This window comes from Zonotrichia leucophrys, chromosome 7, assembly GCF_028769735.1.
Source record: "Zonotrichia leucophrys gambelii isolate GWCS_2022_RI chromosome 7, RI_Zleu_2.0, whole genome shotgun sequence".
In the NCBI taxonomy this organism is placed as follows: Eukaryota; Metazoa; Chordata; class Aves; order Passeriformes; family Passerellidae; genus Zonotrichia; species Zonotrichia leucophrys.
In genome coordinates, this window is record NC_088177.1 from 1,370,199 (window position 1) to 1,392,094 (window position 21,896).

Below are 21,896 nucleotides of genomic sequence, written 5' to 3' on the forward strand. Positions count from 1 at the left end.
ATCCCATGGAATGACCTCTTTGGATCCTTTCCAGCTGCATCCATGGGTGATCCCATGGCATGACCTCTTTAGATCCTTCCCACCCCACGATCCCATGGAATGCCCTCCCTGTAAATAACGCCCAGAGTTCTCGGAGTTCTGGGGAATGAGGAATTGCAGCAAACCCCCCTGTTGGGATGGGGCAGGAGATGCCCGAATGCCTTTGCACATTCCTTATCCTCCCCCCTCCGCTCCTGGCTGTGCTTGGAGCCGTTTCCTTTGGGACAGGCCGGGCTCTGCAGTTGCTCTGCAGCCCAGAGAGGCTGGGGCTGCCCTGCATCCCCGCAGTGCCCAGGCCAGGCTGGCAGCACCTGGGGCAGTGGGAGTGTCCCTGCCATGGAGGGAGTGGGAATTAAATGATCTTTAAGGCCCCTTCCAGCCCGAAGCAGTCTGGTATTCCGAGGTTCTCCTGGGACGTTGTTGTGGCAGTGAAGGAATGCTGAGCTGCCTCAAAGCCAGGTCCTTTCCTGCCTGTCCCTCTCAACTCCATCATTCCTTGACTTTGATAGAACTTCTGAAAACTGCTTTTCGTTTTCTTGGAATCCAGTTGGATATTAGGTGATTAAAAGAGAAGCCACCATTCTCACACTTTATTTTTGTCTGGTTTAGCCCAACTGTGCATTCCTTGGGCCTCTGTGCCTGGTGTGTGGAACTGTGAATAGGCTTATGAACAGAAACTGTTACTTTTTGGCTCTTTTTTTCAGTGTATGAAAGTTAAGACTGCTGAGTTCTCATTAATTCTTTTTTTTTTTAAATAATACTTTTAAATTCATTTAATAATTAACACTTTCTTGATGCTATTACCACTTTTTAAATAACAGGTTGTGTCGCTCCTCTCTTGTTGCACAGTCTGTATTGAGTTATTCTGAATGTTTTTATTATAATATGGGGATGAACTACATGTAAAGCTATAGAATAGTCAACAATATTGACAATAAATGCAGTTAATTCTTGTCATTAATTTTTCAGTTCTGATGGGTTTTACCTTCATTCTTCAGAACTGGAAGGGATTTTTTGTTTCAAATATTTGTGTGTATATATATGTAGGCAACTCGTGGGGTCATGTAAAGAGGTCCTGCAAAAAGGTCCTGCAAATTTCCTTGGGAACAACAAAAATGGTCCAAATTTTTGTACAGAAATCAAGATTTAGTGTAAATGTTGAAGAGTTCTGCGGGAGGGCCTCGTGCTGTGGGATCCTCGCGGATGTTGTGTCATTTTTGTGTGTTTGGCTTTGAAACCTGGCTTAATGGGGGAAATCAGAGCTGTGTGAGCAACAAACAAACCAAAGTGTCTGTGTGGAGCTGGCCAGGGAATTCCTTGGAGATCCACCATGTCTGGGATGCCCAAAGGTGCTGCAAAGGTTTAGGTGATGAAAGGAGGAAATCCTGGATTTTCCTTGATGTGCAAATCTTCCAGAGAAATCCCAATGTCTGATTGTCCTGCAGGGATGGGCACAACCCTTTCCACGAAGGAATTTTCCCTAATATCCAATTTCACCCTCTGCTGGCACAGATTGAAGCTGTTCCCTCTCATCCCTGGGAGCAGGTGCTGAGCCCCAGCTGGCTGCACCCTCCTGTCAGGTAAGTTGGAGATAAAAATAAGGTTCCCCTTGAACTTCCTTTTCTCCAGGATGAAATCCTGGGATGCTGACAGAGCTCAGGCTGTTCCCTGGGGACAGGGACAGGGAGAGCAGCCCCTCTTTGCCAGAATCCAGGCACAACAATTTTCCCACCACGCGCTGAGACCATTCATTCCTGGTGTTTCCAAGAGAACACTGGGATAATGCATGAATTGTGCATATTGGTAAGTGAGGTCTCCTAATCCCATTCTTGCAGGGTTTTCCTGCTAGGAGCAGCAGCAGCAGCACAGTTCCAGGCTGAGCCCAGGGAAGGAATGCCAGGGGGGCTGGAGCGGGGACAGGGGGAAGGGCTTGGGGGACATCTGGGCTTCAGAGATTTAAAATGGAACCTTATTTGTGCTTCTCTGTAAACAAGAGAAGAACGAGCCAGCTCTGAGGCCGGGTCACTGTGCCAGAAGGGGTCTCTGCCTGGCAGTGACAGGGAGCCTGTGGGGTGGCAGGGATTTAGGGAGGCAAAGGGAGTTAAACCATCGTTGTTGTGTTTCCTGGGGTGGGCACAGCTTTGTGAGGGCACTGTGCTCCCCTGCCATGCCCTGGCAGGTGGCAGGGTGGATATTCCCACAGTGGGGCCCATCTGCATCCCAAACAAGCGATGGCAGGGCTGGAGCTGCTCCAGGAAGGTTCTAATGATCTCCACTTCCCTGCCATCCACCTGCACCCAGAGCTGGAGTTCCTGTTTGTTCTGAGCTCAGAGCAGCTGGGACACCCAAAGCTGGAGTTCCTGTCTGTTCTGAGCTCAGAGCATGGCTGGGACACCCAAAGCTGGAGTTCCTGTCTGTTCTGAGCTCAGAGCATGGCTGGGACACCCAAAGCTGGAGTTACTGTGTGTTCTGAGCTCAGAGAGGGGCTGGGACACCCAAAGCTGGAGTTCCTGTCTGTTCTGAGCTCAGAGAGGGGCTGGGACACCCAAAGCTGGAGTTCCTGTCTGTTCTGAGCTCAGGGAGTGGCTGGGACACCCAAAGCTGGAGTTCCTGTCTGTTCTGAGCTCAGACAGTGGCTGGGACACCCAAAGCTGGAGTTCCTGTCTGTTCTGAGCTCAGAGCAGCTGGGACACCCAAAGCTGGAGTTACTGTTGATTCTGAGCTCAGGGAGTGGATGGGACACCCAGAGCTGGAGTTCCTGTCTGTTCTGAGCCCAGAGAGTGGCTGGGACACCCAAAGCTGGAATTACTGTCTGTTCTGAGCCCAGAGTGTGGCTGGGACACCCAAAGCTGGAGTTCCTGTCTGTTCTGAGCTCAGAGAGGGGCTGGGAATTGTTCAGTGTTCCCATCCAGCGCTCCCCAGAGACGCTGGGAAGGATTCCTGGGGCTGTGCTGTGCAGGGCAGGAGCTGGATTGGGTGATCCCTGTGAGTCCCTCCCAAAGCAGGATTTGCAGCTCTGTGAATCTGGGATTTCTTGCTCCAGCTGTTCCCTTCCAGGGAGGCCAGACGGGGGCAGGATCCTCCTCTTTATAGCAAAACTTCAAAGGAAGAGTTTTATTGTGCTTTATCCAGGGGAATGAAATTCTTTAGGCCAGTGCAGCCACCAAAAGGAATCCCCTGCCCCCTCCTTCCCTGCAGTACCAAATCACTTGGGTGGGGCTTGGGGAATTAACTGTCATAGAACTGCTGTCACACAAGGGAGATGTGGAGCACGGAATCACTGGGGGTGGCAAAACCCTCCAAGAGCATCAGTGCAACCACCCCCAGGCCACTCTGCCCCACGTCCCCAGTGCCACAGGGCTGTGCAATCCCTGCAGGGATGGGGACTCCATCCTGCCTGGGCTGGGCAGGAATTCCCATGGAGGAATTTCCCCAGCCTGTGGGGTTATCCCTGCCCTTCTCTCCCCCGGTGGGTTTGCAGACCATCATCCATCCTTCCTCTGCGCCCTCAGCTGAGCGTGCTGCTAAACCCCAACCCCCTCTGAGCCCGGATTTAAGGAGCTGTTTCACAGACCACTAAACCCCTGAAGTTCGTTTTTATCTCTCAGGATGAGCTTTTATCACAGACAGTCACAGCAATTTTGTGCTGTTTCACTGGGCTCCTGCCGTGCCTGGGACAATCTAGCTTTAGTCTTGCCGTAGTCTATCCTGTTTCTGCTTTATAAAAAATCCTCCTTCTGTAAATTTGACATTTTTGTGTTTTCTGGTATTTCTCCACGGTGGAGGGATGGGTTGTTTTTGCACAGATTGTTTTGCTGGCTGTCAACAGCAGGAAAATTGTGTCATTGTAGGAACAGCTTCATTCAAACCTGAAAATTGATTTGCAGTGTCACAGCCAAAAAATTTCAGTACACAAAAATATTTGTTCCGTGTTTGTGGCTCAGAAATCTGTGGATTGACAACACTTCTGCAAGAGTTAGATTGTGTTTTAATCTTTATTGTGCTTTTCAGCAAAGCTCCCCTTGCCAGGGAATCTCCAGCACTGAAAAGGCTCAACGTGGTGTAACCTGTGTTAGATGAACACTGAATTTTCAGGCTGTGAAGGGAAATATTGCACTAAACTATCCCAGCTTTCAGCAGCCCCGATGAGCAGACTCAGGGGATGTGCTGGAGATGTGTCACAAGGCATTCCCACATGGAGGGCGAGTGGGCTCCTGCCCTGGCACCAGCCTGTCCATGAGCATCGCGCCCCTGGCACCCACGGGGGCTGCATTTGCTGGGGCTGTGCTGCTCGGGCCACCCCTGCCCCAGCCAGGGAGTTGTGCAGCTGCTTCTGTCCCTCCACTGCCATTATCTCACTTTATAAAAAGCCCCATGAAGTCATCAGGAATGGCTTTCAAAGAGCTGAAAGTCTGCCAGACCCTTGGAAATGAAAACTATTCCATGAATAAAGGTTTCTCCCCCCCTGACCCCTCACTGCAGAGAAAAGGTGCATGAAGAAGCCTGGATCACTTTGGACAGGTGAGGGACACCAAGGTGAGCAGCTCTGTGTGGCACTGGGGAGGGACAGAGGTGTGGGACGGGCAGGGTGGGGGCACCTCCAGCCTTTCTGCGGGCAGGGGGAGGGCAGCAGCACAACTCAGTTCCACAGCTTTCCCCAGCAAAGGTCTGGAGTCATCTCAGAACCATGGAACCACAGAATGGCCCACAGGGACCTGAAGATTCCCAGTTCCAACATCCACAGGCAGGGACACTTCCCACCATCCCAGGGTGCTCCAGCCTGGCCTTGGGCACTGCCAGGGATCCAGGGGCTGCTCTGGCAATCCCAGCCCAGCCAGGAATTCCCAATCTCCCACCCATCCCTGCCCTCTGGCACTGGGAGCCATTCCCTGGCTCCTGTCCCTCCATCCCTTGTCCCCAGCCCCTCTCAGCTCTCCTGGAGCCCCTTCAGGCCCTGCCAGGGGCTCTGAGCTCTGCCTGGAGCCTTCCCTTCTCCAGCCATCATCCCCAATTCCATGTGCTGCTCTGGCCCAGCATCAGGATTTGGGAGACACCATGGGGAGAAGGCAGGGAGGGGTAAGAAAAGGAGATTTTGGAACAATGATTTTGCTGCATTTTGTCCCCAGAGAGAATCTCCAGTGCTTGGAACATCTCCGTGGCCTCCTCAGGACTCGCTCCAGAGCTTCTCTGTGCCAGGGCCTGCCCACCCTCCCAGCCAGGAATTCCCAATTCCCAACAATTCCCAGTGTCCCATCCATCCCTGCCCTCTGGCACTGGGAGCCATTCCCTGGCTCCTGTCCCTCCATCCCTGTCCCCAGCCCCTCTCAGCTCTCCTGGAGCCCCTTCAGGCCCTGCCAGGGGCTCTGAGGTTTTCCTGCATCCTTCCCTTCTCCAGGGGAACATTCCCAGCGCTCCCAGCCTGGCTCCAGCTGTCCTGTGTGAGTTATCCAGGTGAGGTCCCCGTTCATGTCACTGCTGGGATGTCAGAGGGGCCAGCTCAGTTTGCAAAGTCTCTGCTGGCTCAGGAGCTCCTGCAGGTGCCCCACTGAGGAGATGTCCCCTAGGAGAGCGCGGCCCAGTGCCCAGTGAGTGAGGGGAGGTAATTTGTGATGTTACCATTCTCCACTGTGGTTAAATGTCCCTCTATTGGTGCAGTAACAAAGTTGTATTTCCTGGGTTGTATTGTCTGGAGCCGCTGCAGGGCAGTGGGAGCCCAGCAGATTCCTGGTGGCTGCTCAGTGCTGTTAATAATAGTGCAGAGAAGAATTACTCCTGGTGGCTGTTGTGCTGGTGACCTCAGTGCTGTGTGAGTGACCTTTCTCAGAGCATTCTGCCCCTGGGAGCTGCTGCTGCAGAGCATTCCTGGCCACGGCCAGCCAGCAGTCTTAATATTTTATGGACTGCTGCAGGTTGTATTTCAGGCTATGAGACACCACCCCAGGAATGTGAAGCACATTGCTTTTCCCCCTCGTTTTACAGTCAGAGGTGTTTGAACCTTTCAGAGAAATATGTCCCTTTTAAATCAGCAGAATGAGAGAGGATATTTTAAAAACAAGTCTCAGGCATGGGCTGCAGTTTGCTAAAGGCTGTGACGTTGGACACGTGAGCTCTGGTTCAGCATCCTGCAGACTGAGGAGACTCAAGGTGCATGGATTGTCTGTCAGTGGGGAGATTTGGTTATTCTGGGATTTCTTGAGTAGATTCATTGAGCTTTGAGCTAAGTCCTGACCTTCTCCTGCAGCAGCTTCTGTGATCTGGGGACAGTTCCTGTCCCAGCCCATGAATGGCACGTTTGATTTTCCATAGCTGTGGGAGCTGCTCTGCAGTGTGGGGGAGTCAGAGGGGCTCGGGGGGACAGGGATCCAGGCAGGGAGGTCGTGAGCCCTTTTCACTGGGAACTCCACAGAGGAACCCTGCACTAGCTGGAAAACCCTTGGAATGGGAAAGAGGGACAGCAACACTTGTCCTTCTTTTGCCCAAGGAGAAAAAAGGTGAAAAGGGACTCAGTCACAATTTTACCTCAATCACACCTCTGTGTTCAGAGTTTGTTCACTCTTGGAATGAAAGCCTGTCCGGGGTGAAAAAAGCATGGAGGCCTGGGGAGTAAATACTGGATTTCTCCCCTCTGTTCTCACACAGGGCATGAACATGTGCCAGCAGCATCAGGGCAATGCTGAACTGCAAAAGCAGCAGAGGTGATTGCAGGATGAAGGTGATGGTTCATGGTTTCTAAAGGAGTGCTCAGCCCTGTCTCTCCACCCAGAGGATTTACAGCAGGAAATGCCTCTGTGTTAATCCATCTCTTTGTTGGTGATGTGGAAAGTTGGCAGGGCTGTAGAACCCCATGTGAAACCTTCCTGCTCTGGTAGAAATGTGAAGACATTAAATTATCTGGGATAGAAACGAGCCTGGCGTGGGTTATGGTTCTCCATAAATTGTTTCAGCTTGGTGCTGTGAGAAACACCAACTCTGCTCTAAATTCAGTGCAGGGAGCTCAGTGAGGAGCCGGGGGAAGGAGGCAGGAGATGGAAACTGTCGCAGAAAGAGGCCTTTGTCAGGGTGAGCCATTTGTCGGTGAGGGGAGACTCGGACACTCCATAGGAGTGATCAGCAAGTTCCGTTTATTGAAGAGAGCATCAGACACTTATACAGCGAATAATAAGCTTATGAATATTCTGTAAGCCAAGCAATCTATTGGTTAAACTATGCCATGAACTCTTCCTCATTCCGTAGGGGTTCCATCTCTCTTTTCTCATGTCTCTTTCACTGTTTGTTATCCTACCACAGCCAGGCCCAAGGACACGCTATCTATGCAGGTGCAGGACTTGGAATTAGCCACGGCTTTGTAATTTTCCATTCTCTAGCAGCTAAATTCCCAACAGGAAACCGGTGGGTTTGCAATGTGAGGCTGGCGCTCGGTGAGTGAGAGAACGGGGATGTGCCCTCATGGCAGCAGCACTCGGGGCCGGGGTGGCACAGCGTGTGCGGGCACCCAGGGGTGGCACAGCGTGCGCAGGCACCTGAGGGGAGCGCCCAGAGGGGATTTCTTCCAAGGAGGAACACTCCAGGAAGGAATTGTGTTTCCTCAGCAATAACCCACCCTGAGGAGGGGAGAGCAGCATCAGAGCAGCAAACCAGGCTGCTCCCAGCCCCATCCAACCTGGCCTTGGCACCCCATGGATGGGACAGCCCTACACAGCTCTCACTGCCGTTCTGTAATGATTTGCAAAATGGTGCTAATAATGAAAAATTTTGTCTTTTAATGATAAAAGAGCTGTGTTATTTTATTGAAGGGTAGTGAGGCAGAGGCTTGTCCAAAGGACAAGTGTGGGAGGCAGGGTAAGAGCTGAAGCTCTGGCTGCCAATCAGGGCTTTTCACTGGCATTTACAGCTGATATTTGTACCTCTGTTCTAAAAATACAAAAGTTTATTTGCCTTAGAAACAGCAGGAAGAACAAAAGGCTCAAGAAGAACCTCACCTTCCTTTCCTAGTTTGTAGGAACTGATATTAATATTCCAAAACCTGAATATGTTGAGTTGGGTGCTGAATCTCAGCTTCCCTCACCAGGAAATCTGATCAATACAATCAGAGCTGGCTGTGAATTCCTGAGGACCTTTGCCTTTCTGTATCTCCTTTCTGATGAGCGCCCATGTCCAAGGCCCTGTGGCTGCCTTGGGAACATTAGCAGGGGAGATAAATTGGGCCGTTTGACATCATCTTGTGGATAAATATTTTCTTTGAGGATTCTCAAAGGCCCCAAGTAAAGAACAGGGGAGGCTGTGACAGATGCTGTCATGTGAGGAGAACTCTCCTTGTGCCAGTGGCCCCAGTGAATATCTTGTGTCGATACAGAGGATCTTTTACACTCTGAGTTTATATCCTCAGTGCTGGGGGTTTAAATATTAACCTAATTTTTAAGTTTCTACAACTAGCTGGAGGAGCATTTGTTCATGTCATTTCTCTTTGCTTTATCAAATCTTACCATGAAAAAGGTAAACCAATATTTGGCACCTTGTTCCTCTTCTTTTAAGTTTGGGTTTATTTTTTCCCCACTTTAAATCGTCTTTTGATTCAGTCTTTGCAATATTCTGATGGGACACTTTCAACACTAAAAAGTTGGGTCAATACCCAAACAATGTGATGGGTGAGGCCACAGTTCCTTCTCTGTCCAGGAATGTTGGGAAGCATAAAATGAATTTTTGTTCCATATCAATCATATCAATATTCCTTTATGCCTCCTCTTCCAGCCAAGTCTTTTTGAGTCACAGCAGCCCATCAGCATCAAAAAATAAACCTGAAGACAAGACACTGAGGAGATACTCACAGCACCTTGATTCACTGCCCCCAAGAATATTATTTGGTATGATCTAATGCTTTCTATTAATACTCTGAGAAACAGGATGAGCAGCTCTGAAGTAAAGGTGGAATTCTTGTTAGAATATGTATTCTTTCCTAAAAACCTTTTTGTTTGTAAGGCCAGAGCCAACCTCTGACAAGGCCTGTGCTCCCAGCCTGGCTTCATCCAGAAGAAAAAATATTGGCCAGCTGTAAAAATGGAGGGGTTGGAGAAATAGATGGATATTTAATTTGGAGACAATCCTTTGCATTTGTCCAACCAAACCCTTAATTTTTTTTTTTTTTTTTAAATGCTCTCCACAGTATTTCCATGCATTAAACCAAAAGGTGCTGGGGCAGAGGAGCCTTGCTGAGGGGAATGGTGAAAAGAATGAGAAGGAACTCACTGGTGGTAGGTTAAAAATAGACATGGTGGCATAAATATGTATTTAAATGTCCTTTTCCAATGATACAGTGCTTGTTAAGCCCAGGTATGTCAGGAGGTTAAATATAGCACCTGGGATGTCAGGACATTGATCCATCATGCCCTGAGTGGCTCCTGTTGGATAAGCAGGACTGACTGAACTCAATATTTAAATATGTTAAGTAAAGGAAATATTTTTTGCGTTAATCTTTGTGACTGAAATGCAAAACAACCTTTTTATTCCTGCCAGTAGTTTTACAGTTTGCTGTCTTTAGCTCAGAAGTGCTGAGCTCATTTATGTGCCATGGGTAAATCCGGCCTGGGGTGTTAACCTGGGGCAGAGCTGCCAGGCCCCACCTAGGGCTCAGTTAATGCTTTTGAAATATGTGTCCCCCACAAAGTCAAGTATTTCCACAACAAAAGCTGGACTTGATGATCTTGGAGGTCTTTTCCAGCATTAATGATTGTATGGTTTTGTGACTATTCCAGCAGAAACCAGAGTCAGACATAAATTTTCACAACAAAACAATTCAAAAGAAAAGAGGAATATCAAAACATTAACCATTGGTATTCCCTTTACCTCATGCATGTTAGGAACAGGGAGGTTTGCAGTGCCCATCCCTGGGGGTGTCCCAGGAATTCCTGGAGGTGGCACTCAGGGCTCTGGGCTGGTGGCAAGGTGGGCATTGGGCACAGCTGGGGCTCAGGGGGCTGGGAGGGCTTGTCCAGCCTCAGGGATCCTGCCATTCTCCTTGCCCACACAACGGCCACAGCGTTCTCACAGCTGCTCCTTGGGATCTGGAGCTGAAGGAGCAAAGCCCCAAAATGCAGGAACTGAAATCTTTTCTCAAGTGACCCAAGAGCACCCTCCTCCCCTCTTCCTGCTCTGATGGCAGAACAAGAATCCTACATTCAGCCTAACTTTTCATTTCACCAATAATTCCTTTGTTCTCAGCCCCCTTCTGTAATTTCCATGGGTTCTTCCATGCTTTTCTCCAGCCCTGAGCTGTGCTGCTGAAGGTGTGCCACGCTAAAGACATCTGCATTTCAGTGGCAGAAAAAGGGGTGCTGCTGTCCTGCATGCAATTTCAGCCTTGTTCAGGGTCTTTCTGAGCAAGATGTCAAACAGCAGTGTAAAGTCTGAAGGTGTGCTCCAGCAACACAGGGCTTGCACAGGAGCACTGAGCGAGAAATCCTTTGCAGGAACTTCCAGGATTGAGCAGGAATGACAATAATTACATGTTCAATAAGGAAAGCTGGCCCTTCACTCCATTAAGGTTTGTTGTTGATGATGAAGATGTTGTGTTTGCCACCCAGTCTATTGAGAAGCAGCTCTTGGGAGGAGAAGGGGCCTGTGAGTTATTTCTGGAGTGCACACACACACGGAGGATCAGGAGCAGAGAGCAGCAGGTTACGCCGAGCTGCTCTCCAGAGGCTCCAACAACACGCTGCGCTAATTTCTAGACAATTTCAAAAGAGGTTAAGAAAGTTAAACAAACAGAAATCAGATTAAAAGGGGAAGGGCTGCCTAGTAAAGCAAAATGCAGAGTAATTGAAAATGGCTTGGCCAAAGGAGACAGGGAGGGGTCTGCAGCTCTGGGCAGAGTCTAAAATACTTGGCAGAAGTGAATGAGATATGATATTTCATCTGGATATAAATATGAACTACTGGAAAGAGTTAAAGAAAAAGATGTCTCTCAAGGGCTCCTGAGAACCATTTATTGAATAATGTGATCTAGCACATGGAAGGGGATCATTGTTATGATATTGCCTTTTGAATGCACCTCCTTGAAGAACCTAAGTCAACTCTATTTGTCAGCCGAGTCATCCCCTAAGAAGTCACGTCTGTTATCATCACCCTGCTTCTGCTCCATACATCACGGCATTCCTGACCTTCCAAAACACCAGGGCTGCTCCCCTGTCACTTAATCTGTTTATCAGCTCCTCTTGGACTTCCTTCACCAGGGATGTTGGCTCTTTGTTGGGTTCCTTCCCTGCAAACTGTTGCTTTTCACATGTTCCTGGGTCTGTGTGATCAGCTGTGAAACATTTCATAAGTGATAAAAACATTTGCATCAAGGTGAAAAAGCACTTCAGGTGTCCTTACGGGGTGAAATTAAAGCTGTGTTTTGACTAAAGTTTGGTTTGCAGTGTGGACTCCTCAAGCTCAGAGATTCTTGAATTTGGATGGTGTTTATTCAGGCACATCACAGGAATGAAATTACCTCCATCAACTGAAATTCAATGTTGTTATCAACTTTGCTAATTACGTTTTATTCCATTGGAGCAGTCCCTTGGGTTTGCCTGGGCTGCTCCTCCCCGAGCTCCAGCCCAGCTCTGGCGCGTTCTGTGTTTCCTGAGGAGCACGGAGGTGCCCGGCTCGCTGTCCCCGATGCTGCAGCTCAGAACAGGTGCCCTCCCTCGGGGTCACCGCGTATATTTAGGGCTGAAACTCGAGCGGGCAGGAGCCAGATTGGCTGCGTGGGCCACACACGTCACCAGGAGCCACCAAAGCCCCTCGCTCTCGCCAGTGCTGCTCAGGAGGGAAGACTGGAGAGCCTTTGCTCCAAAGGATATTTACTGGATGTCGCTGGTAAGGGCATTTTAAATGCATTTCACTTCTTTTCCTTACAAGAGGATCTTGAGCTGTTTCCCCATCCTGTAGTTTTCTGGGAATACTTGTTGTGCTTGGCCCATGGAAGTCAGATTTTCTGTCTGAGTGACTGGCTGTGGGTTGGAGGAGGAGGAAAAGACCTGGAGTGGGGTTTGGAAGTGTGGCTGGAGGTTGTAACAGTGACAGGCTGAAGAGGTTGTGCTTACATGCAAACCCCATTCTTGAGTTTATTCATACACCTCTGCCTACTGCTTTACATGACTTGTCCCTCATTATTTGAGTTATTCTTAACTTATTTTAATAGTTAACAACACGGTTTTCCCAATTGATTTTTGTCCATTTTTCTCAGCCCGTTGGGACTAAAAAGGGCCAGTATTCTGTGTTCCTATATTTAACCTGCATGACTTGACTTCCCTTGCCTCAGAAGGAATTGCAGTTTAGCCAGCTCAACCCAAGTGCCCCGTCAGTTGGCAGGATTAGCTTACACGGCAAATATCCCTGGACTCAGGAGCAGCTGTTCCAAAGCCTCATCCCCTCCCAACATTAGAAACAGGGCTGCAGACTCTGGTGGAAAATTGTAGCTTTGCCTCACAGCGAAATCAGTGTGTTAAATAATTAGTTCAAAGGGTCTGCCACTAATCTGTGCTTTGTACTTCAGCCAACTCTATGGATTTTCATCTTTTCCAGGTCTGAAGAAACAGAGAGAAGAAACCCACAAGAGCTTAAAAAAACCCCAACCCCAGAGCATCTCTGTAGGCTGATGCTGGGAAGACAGAAATTGCCTCATTAACCTAAGGTCACTGAAAAAAATATTTACAATATTTTTCTACATTATGCTCCTACTTATGAATGAAGTTAGTAGAATGTAAATCTCCCACTCAAACAGGAGCTTGAATGATACAATGAAATTGTGTAGAACAGTCACAGAGAGAAGAAAAATGCTTCAAATAATTCTGTTGTAATGAAAATATCACATCATGTTTCAAGAGATCTCTTCTTTGTCTCTTTTATTTTATTTATTGCTTTTATTTTATTTTATTTTCATTTGATCCAGAGTTGATGTTATAATTGGAATGAGGTATTTGTCCAGAATTGTAATTTATATCAGTATGTTTGAAACTTAATCCAATGGTTTTCCATAACAGTCCAAGTAATGACAGATCCCAACTTTATTTAGGGTCTGACTAGTTACTAACCATGACCCCAAGAGCTTTATGAGCTTGACTTGCACCTTGCACCTTCTCATGGTGCTTTCAGTCATGGGCTAATACTGTTTATTCCCATTTTCACCTGCTGTGTGACCAGTGAGTGGGGGAGAGACAGAAGCAAACCCTCAGAATGGAGGAAGAAGAATACGAGGAAGTTGTGGAGGTAAGAAGAAAATGTGAGAGCAGAAATGTTTGTTCCTGCCTTGTGACTGAATGCATTAATCACCGTACTGAGATGCTGCTCGGGAGCAGAGGTTGCTGTTTGCTCTCCGAAGATTAGGGATGATTAGATATCTATTAAATGGTTTCATCACTAAAACAACAACAACAACAGTTGCTCTCGGAGGAGCAAAGTCTCCTGGTTCCTGTCATAGTTGCTCAGTTTAAATAAGGACTGGAACCATCCCACACTCAGTGCAAGGTTTTCTGATTACTCCCTGTGTAATTTTAGATGCACTGGGCCAGCTCTTTTCCCTGCTGGCTTGCCCTCTGTCACCCAATCCATGGGTGAAGATGGCTTTGGAAGCTCCCTTCTAGCCCTGCCTCTGCAGAAATGCAGCAGCTTTGTGCCACCACAAACCAATTTAGCCTGAGACATTGCAGAGATGGAGTCAGATTTAGGAGACAGGAGAAGGGGGAGGACTTTAAACTGACAGAGGGTAGATTTAAATTAGGTATCAGGAAGAAATCCTGATACCTGAAGGTGGGCAGGCCCTGGCACAGGGTGCCCAGAGAAGCTGTGGCTATCCCTGGATCCCTGGAAATGTCCAAGGCCAGGTTGGAGCACCTTGGCACAGTGGGAGGTGTCCCTGCCCATGGCAGGGGGTGGAATAGAGGATCATTAAGGTCCCTTCCAACCCAGGGCATTCTGTGATTCCATGATTCTATCTCCACTAATTTGCCAGTAGGTCATTAAAACTCAGGAAACTGAATAAAAAATTCCCCAGGAACTGGGCAACCTACAGCTGGGACCATGGGAACAATGACTCTTATTGAAACAGTACATGAAATTAACAGTGTGCTCTTACTTGTTGCATTGCTACTATTCTGAAATTAACTTGTGTTATGAAATATACAAAGTCTTGTGAAAAATCAGTGTTTGAGGAAAAGAAGAAGGGTATAAATGTAAACATCCTACAACTCATTGCCACCACACTGTGTTCAGTGGACTATAGATTTCAGGTGGTGTGAGGGCACTGACAGCTTTATATATTTCAAACGGTGAATGAAGTGAAGCCAATTGATTTGCCCATCTGAGTAGTTAAATGCATTTTGCAAAATAGGTGTCAGCACTCATAAAGTCGATTTTAAAGTCATTTTACTACCTAGCTACAATGACACCAGCCCTTCATTAAATTCCTTATTCCCATGTTACTTGTAATCGCCTTTATGTTTCCTGTGCATTGTGTGCTCTCTGCAATGGATATTTATTTGCTCTCATTGTTTATTTATTCCAGCAGGAGTTATGGTATTTTGGGCTTTTTGTTCACACAGCCCCATTTCATCCTTTGTTTTTAATTTTCAATGACCACCTTGCTGCAACCACATCCCTTGGGCTGAGGAGACACTGATTTAGTCACTTCCCTTGGGATACTCGTGGTGAGATGCTAAATAAAACAGGAACAACAGCATCCAGTACCATTTTAAGCCTTTCTAGAATTTTCTTAATTCCTGCATCAATCCAAGAATTTAAACATACCAGAAATTCACCTTCTGAAAGAGAAGGACATGATTGTTGAATATTGAGTGGCTGAGGCATTGCCAACCATTTTAAAATGCTATTTTTTAACTTTCTGGAATTATGAGCTATTACTTGATGTTGTAGCTGTCTTGAGATGTGCAAAAATCCACAGTGAGTGCTACAAATATTTGCTGTCGAGTTACTTGAGGTTTTTTGGAAGGTTTTGTAGAAAGTTTGTGGACAATTTTGCAGGGGGGCTTGTAAGATTTTGCAGAGAATTTTGTGGAAGATTTTGTAGAAAATTTGTGGGAAGTTTTTTGTGGAAGATTTTGTAGGAAGTTTGTGAAAGGTTTTGTAGAAAGTTTGTGGATGGTCTTGTAGAAAGTTTGAGGAAGCTTTTGTGGAAGGTTTTGTGGGAGGTTTGTGGGAGGTTTGTGGAAGGTGTTGTCGAGGTGGGTCCAGCACGGAAATCACCTCAGAACAGCCCAGTATGTCACAGCTTGGCAAGTACGGCTTGCTCCCTTGAACTAACTTTGAGGAAAAGCTCTCAGAAAGGGGCTTAAATTTTAAAGACAATTTTTTTAGGTTCAAAGGATTTTCCGTTCCCGCAGCTGTGGCAAGCGACCCCAAGCAATTACTGCTCGAAGGAGACTTTCCAACATAAACTCCGCATTTTTCCATTTTATCTTAGTGCAGTTGAAGCACACCTCGCAGACAGCGGGTGCTGTTCGTGCAGCAATGTTTTTAAAAGCTTTTTTCCGTCATTTTTGACCGGGGCAGGTGCGGAAGGCGCAGGCCCCGGCGGTTCCCTCAGGGCGCCTGCCATTTTCGAGAGACGGCGCCACCGTGTGGCCGCGGCTGGGAAGTAGCGGACGGGAAATAAATTTTAAAAAAAGTTTTCAACAAAAACCTCCCCTGGCACAACCTGGCGCTGTTTCCCATTGTACTGCCGATTATTCCCTGGAAGCAAAGCCCGATCTGGCTGCGCCTCCTGTCAGGGAATTGTGCAGAGCCAGAGGGGCCCCCCTGAACCTCCTTTTCTCCGGGCTGAGCCCATTCCCAGCTCCCTCGGGTGCTCCTGGGGCTCCAGATCCTTTCCCAGTTCTTTTGAATCCTTTCCTCGGCTGGAAAAGATGCTCCACTGGATGTGGTGCTCCCAAACAAGGTAGAACTGGTGGAAAATACAAAGGTCAAGGGCTGCAGTGACCATGGGACAATGGAGCTGAAGATACAGGGAGCAGTGAGCAAAATAAATGGAATTATCCCAGACTTTGGAAGAGCAGAATTGGAGCTGCTCAGGGAAAATCCCATGGGAAACAGCAAAGGCAGCCAGGGTCGTTGGGTAATCCTCCAGCACGATTTTCCCTGAGCACACAACTCAGCCCAAAGTGCAGAAATCAAACAGCAGAAGGGTGGAGTGGAGGAACACAGAGCTCCTGACTGAGGAAAATGACACAAAAAAATAGATATACTGAAGGTGGAAGCAGGAGCAGAAAACTTGGCAGAAACATAAAGATTTAAAACATTGCAAACTCCATTCCTACACCAATGGGCAATGTTCAGCTGGATTTGGTCTTCAGGAAAGGCAAGGAGGAAGATCCAGCGAGCTACAGGCTGGTCAACCTCACTTTGTTCTTTGGGAAGGCTGTGGATCAAATCCCTTCAGAAGCTATTTTTAAACACATGAAGGTCATGTGGAGAAGTTATCAAGAGCAGTCTGTGGCTGATGAACCTCATTAATTTTTATAATGAGTTCACAGCTGCTGTGGACAAGGGGAGACCAGTGAAGGTTGTGTACCTGGTCTGCTTTAGGGACACCTCCCGTTGTGGTTTTATCCCCAAATCTATGAGATTATAAATTATGAGGGGACAATGGGCAGTAAAATGGGTGAAAAATCATCAGGCTCAGAGTTGTGATCAGCAACAAAGTTTAACTGGCAGCCAGAAATTATTGTTGTCCTTGTAGGAGCAGCCCTGAGGACAACAGTCATGAGTGTCACCAAATAAAAACCAGGAAAATCCTGGGGTTTAAATGCTGATTCTTTTAATGTGGTCATCAATGTCTTCCCTCTTGTGGGTAAAATTAGATAACAATCTTTCATTGATTATTTGGACGATTATTAGTTGGGGAATGTATGAAATGAAAACCCAATCATTAATGCAAAATTTGAACAGATACTCAGAGTTACCAAATGACTCCATAAGCAGCTGTGAACTAAAATCCTGTTTCTCCAGAAATATGTTTTAAAACAGCTTCACAGAAGCTACAGTTTGCTGATCTGGCCTAACAATGATGTTTTTTTCTCTTTTTTTTTCCAAAGTACTACATTGAGGAGACAGTTATTGAGGAGGGTGAGCCGCACGAGGTAAAGGTCCCTGTCATAGTGCATGTAGCACATAAATGCATGTAATTAACATGAAACACTTAAATTAGCAGCCTTTTGTATCCTGAGGTTTAATTTTTCACATTAAACACACAAATATCAGTGAACAGTTGCTGCTTAATGCTTTATTTTTGCTTCAAGTCCCTGCTGTGTGATGATGTAAGATCAGTTTACATGTATCAGTTCTGTTCCCTTCACCCTGTGTAATTTCACTGAGAAATTACACTTTTGTAGATTTTTCATCATGTCACTGGTAACAACGATTTGGGTCACCAAGGAGTGATTGCCATAATTTGAAATTCTACCTCTGAAACAGCTATAACCCAACTCTCTGCTGTGTTATCATGAATATTCTTTATGGCATGGGCTTCTGCAGAAACAGAAGTTATTCATTCTTGGTGCATTTTCAGCTCTGTCTCATCGATGCAAATAACTCAGAACTCTGACCTTCATTAATTCCTTCATAAAAGCAATTTTTTATAAAGCTAATTGATACAAAATAAAACGTGACACTTATTTGGGTGGTCTTGGAGCACCTTTTTTAGTTATGATAATTATTTTTAGATGCTTTTCATTAGAATCTTAGTATTAAAATTACTGCTTGCAGCATGACTATGCTGATAAGAAAGTGTATAAAACATTTAAAGTGATTGGAAATTCAATTATGTAGAGCAGAGGCAGCTGGAGCCTCACTCTCCCAGACCCTCTGGAGAATAATTCCATGAGTTTGATGCAGGAACCAGCCAGGGAGTTCATTCCTTGTGGGTTTTTTTTAGGGTGGGTGATATATAGGGAACACAGTGGTAATCCCAGTAGGAAAAGTGTCCCTGATTTTCTGTCTCCTTGTGGATCTGGATGAGAGCAGAGCACCCTTTCACCATCTCAGGGGGGTGAAAAACACTCATCCTAGTGAATTTTTGCAGCCATAAAACAAGTGTTATTAAATTTTTTAAATCTCCAGGTGGTCACTGAGACCACACACCCAGCTCAGGGCAGTGAAAACTCTTATCCTAATGAACTTTTACAGATATAAAACAAGAGTTATTAAATTTTTAAATCTCCAGGTGGTCACTGAGACCATCAGCACAGACTACTCAGGCCTTGAGACCACATACTCAGCTGAGCACACCCAGCTCAGGGCAGTGAAAACTCTTATCCTAATGAACTTTTACAGATTTAAAACAAGAGTTATTAAATTTTTAAATCTCCAGGTGGTCACTGAGACCATCAGCACAGATGATACTCAGGCCTTGAGACCACATACTCAGCTGAGCACACCCAGCTCAGGGCAGTGAAAACTCTTATCCTAATGAACTTTTACAGATATAAAACAAGAGTTATTAAATTTTTTAATCTCCTGGTGGTCACTGAGACCATCAGCACAGATGACACTCAGGCCTTGAGGCCACCACAACCACCACCTACACAGCAGAGCACACCCAGCTCAGGGCAGTGAAAAACACTTAAGATAACAAACTTTTACAGCTATAAAACAAGTGATTATTGAATTTTTTGGATCTGCAGGTGGTCACAGAGATCACTGAGACCATCAGCACAGAGTACTCAGTCCCTGAGACCACCACAACCACCACGTACACAGCTGAGCACACCCAGCCCTCCGTGGAGGATGCAGCTCCTCCCATCAGGAAGAAAACAATCCGCACAAAAGTGGACCCATCCAAGTTTCTGACACCTTACCTGGAACACAGCAATAAAATGAAGGACTTATTCAGTGAGGTAGGTTGTCCCATGTCTCTTATTTCTTGAGGAACACCAGCTTTAAAAATGTTTTACAGGGGTTGTTTGATAGTTATATTGCAAATATCTGGGTTTATCAATACTAAGCTCATGGGGAGAATGTAATAAATTAGATGTGATCCAAGTTAGAGATGGATTTTTTTCTTGTTGTGTCAGATGGAATAAACTCAGTTGGCTAAAATAAGCCAAAGTGCAAATGTAGTTGAATAACTTTATATTATTGAATAATCTGTCCAAATTCCTGTCCTAACCAGATAAATATGGCAGTAATTGCTAATACAGTTCTGCCAGAGCTTAGGGATATGTCTTAATTATTTTTTATCATTATTTTCTTCCAGAACAAGTACAAGGAAAAATTCAGAAAAGAAAAAGGAAAGCCATATGCTTCCACAGTCGATACCCCAGAAATCCGGAGGATCAAGAAAGTGCAGGACCAGCTCAGTGAGGTGGGTCACAACTGCATTTCTGGGTTCATCCAGGTTCTGGGTGTTTATATGAAGGGTGAAAATGTAATAATTCTGGGGTTTTTAAAGAAAAATCAGAGTCAGTTTTGCTGTGGAATCAGTGAGTTTTGTTGTGCTCCAGGTTAAATACCGCATGGCTGGGGGAGTTGCCAGAACCATTTGCCACGTGGATGAAAAGGCCATGGATATAGAGCATGCAAAGAAAGTGTCACAGCAAGTGAGCAAGGTGAGTGACTGCTGACTTTCCTACACTGCTGGATCCTGAGCTTACTGACAAGAACAAAGTTTTGAGCTCAGGCTGACAAAACAACACTTATGCAACAGTTTAGAAGCACAGGGAGGGATAGCAGAGAAGCTGGTAAGGCAAATATAAATATAATGTTAAATATTTCCAGTTGCTCTCTTCAGATGTTAGTGCTCTGAGACTTTGATTTCGAAAAAAACCCCAAACTTTAAAGCAGGCAGTTTATCCAGTAATAAATATTCAGAAGTAAATATTTTTTTTATGATAGAGTGACCAACTTGCTGATCTTTCCTTCCAGGTATTATATAAACAGAACTGGGAGGAGAATAAGGACAAGTACCTGCTTCCCCCTGATGCTCCAGAGCTTGTGAACGCAATAAAAAACACAGCAATGTTCAGCAAGGTAAGAAAAGCTAACCACAGATCTAAGCAGCTGAAGTAAAATGAGCTTTCAAAGCCAGAAATCAATTAATAATGAGCATTCTGGCATTTTTCTTGTAGAAACTCTATACTGAAGACTGGGATGCAGACAAAACGTTGTTTTATCCCTACAATGACAGTCCAGAGCTCAGAAGGGTGGCACAGGCTCAGAAGACTCTGAGTGATGTGAGTATCAAAGCAGGGATTTGCATGTGGGTACCAAAGGCTGCTGGGTTATGGTGTAGCCTGGGACTTGCCATGGACTTTGATTAGATATAAAAGCTTCACAGTGGAACAGAAAATAAAAGTGTGTTAAGTGAGCTCTGATAGTAGTGATACTTCTTAGAAAAATATGTAAAATATGTACTTGATACCAGAATACAAATTAGAGAATATTGAAATCCATTGGCAGTTTGATGCTGGGTTAGGAATGAATAAAATAATTGATTTATTAAATCAGCAAGAAGATTTTGTGTAACTCCCTATTACAGCGACTGGGTGAGAGAAGGACGAGAATCTTGTTCCTTGATCAGAAGGTTGGATTTATTGATATAGGATATATAATACATTATAACTATACTAAAAAGAATAAGAGAGAAGTTGCAGAGAGCTGCTCAGCTAAGAATAGAATAGAAAGAATGAATAACAAAGTTCTGTGTCCAGGGAATCTGTCCCGAGCTGCTCCTGGGATTGGCCTTAATGGTACGCATGGAAGATGAGCCAATCACAGGGGCACCTGCTACATTTCACAGCAGCTGATAACAATTGTTTACATTCTTCTTCTGGGGCTCTGCTTCCAGAAGATGGACAAATGTGAAAGCAAGGATTGCTATGAAAAAAATGTCTGCGACATCTCCCCAAATGCAGAAACTCTCAGGGTTGTCTCCAAGTCCAGTTCACTCTTGTGGGTGTGCAAATGTGCCTCTAACACAGTGATAATAAAAGTCAGGGATTGGTGGGACTGGGATTTGTTGATATTTAGATACACAGAACTCAACAGGGGATTGCAGCTCTCACATGAAGATTTCAGTGAATTTTGCAGAGGTTCAGAAGTTCCCTGGTAACACACAGATTAAAGAATTCCTGCTGCAGGGGCTGTGGGCAGAACTCCCTTTATTAATGTGGTGGCAGCACAGTTCAATGCTGTGATCCTCAAATACATGTTTGTTTCTTCCATCCTTTCAGATTGTCTACAAAAAGGGGCACGATGAAAGGAAAGCAAAATTCACCTCTCTGCCAGACCCCCCTGATGTGGAACAAGCCAAGAAGGTGTCACGGCAGCTGAGTGATGTGAGTAGAACCTCTGCCCAAACCCCACTCCTGCAGGGAGAGAGCCAAAAAGGGACCTTAGGAAGAGGAAAAAAACACAGAGAAAAACCAATTTTTGCAGGAGAAATCGGGACCAAGTTGCATAATCTTGTAATGCAGATGTCAGGTTTTAATTCCATTCAGAATTTAACTATTTTTTAAAAATTTATTTTGCTGTGTATTGAAAATTATCTACATTTTGAGATTAGAGAATTGCAGTATTCACTCATGGTGGAGAAACCACTTTGAACCTGCTTGTAAGGTAAAATAATTCATTCTGAGAAAATTTCTTTAATCTTATATTTCCATAGCTTAAAAGCTAAATTGTCACCAAGAAAATTTTATAACATGCAAAAAAAAAGGTCAGTACCATAATTCTTTGAAATTAATAGAATAATAAGCTTAGTAGGTATCTCCAAAATGATAAAATATAGATTTTTTTAAAGGTTATTTTTGGCATATATGTTCTTCAGCAATGTTAAAAAAGCATTGGAGGAGTTTTATATTTTATGGAAA

At 45.6% G+C, this 21,896-nt stretch overlaps 1 protein-coding gene across 1 annotated transcript in view; it reads left to right on the top strand.

The window, feature by feature from the left end:
- Positions 1-13,251: 13,251 nt before the first annotated feature.
- NEB (nebulin) overlaps positions 13,252-21,896 on the top strand; it is a 105,380-nt gene continuing 96,735 nt past the window's right edge. The window contains exons 1-8 of the mRNA XM_064718377.1: positions 13,252-13,284; positions 17,124-17,168; positions 18,711-18,923; positions 19,283-19,390; positions 19,530-19,634; positions 19,951-20,055; positions 20,154-20,258; positions 21,258-21,362. Coding sequence (XP_064574447.1) covers positions 13,252-13,284; positions 17,124-17,168; positions 18,711-18,923; positions 19,283-19,390; positions 19,530-19,634; positions 19,951-20,055; positions 20,154-20,258; positions 21,258-21,362 — 819 coding nt within the window. The remainder of the gene's footprint in view (positions 13,285-17,123; positions 17,169-18,710; positions 18,924-19,282; positions 19,391-19,529; positions 19,635-19,950; positions 20,056-20,153; positions 20,259-21,257; positions 21,363-21,896) is intronic.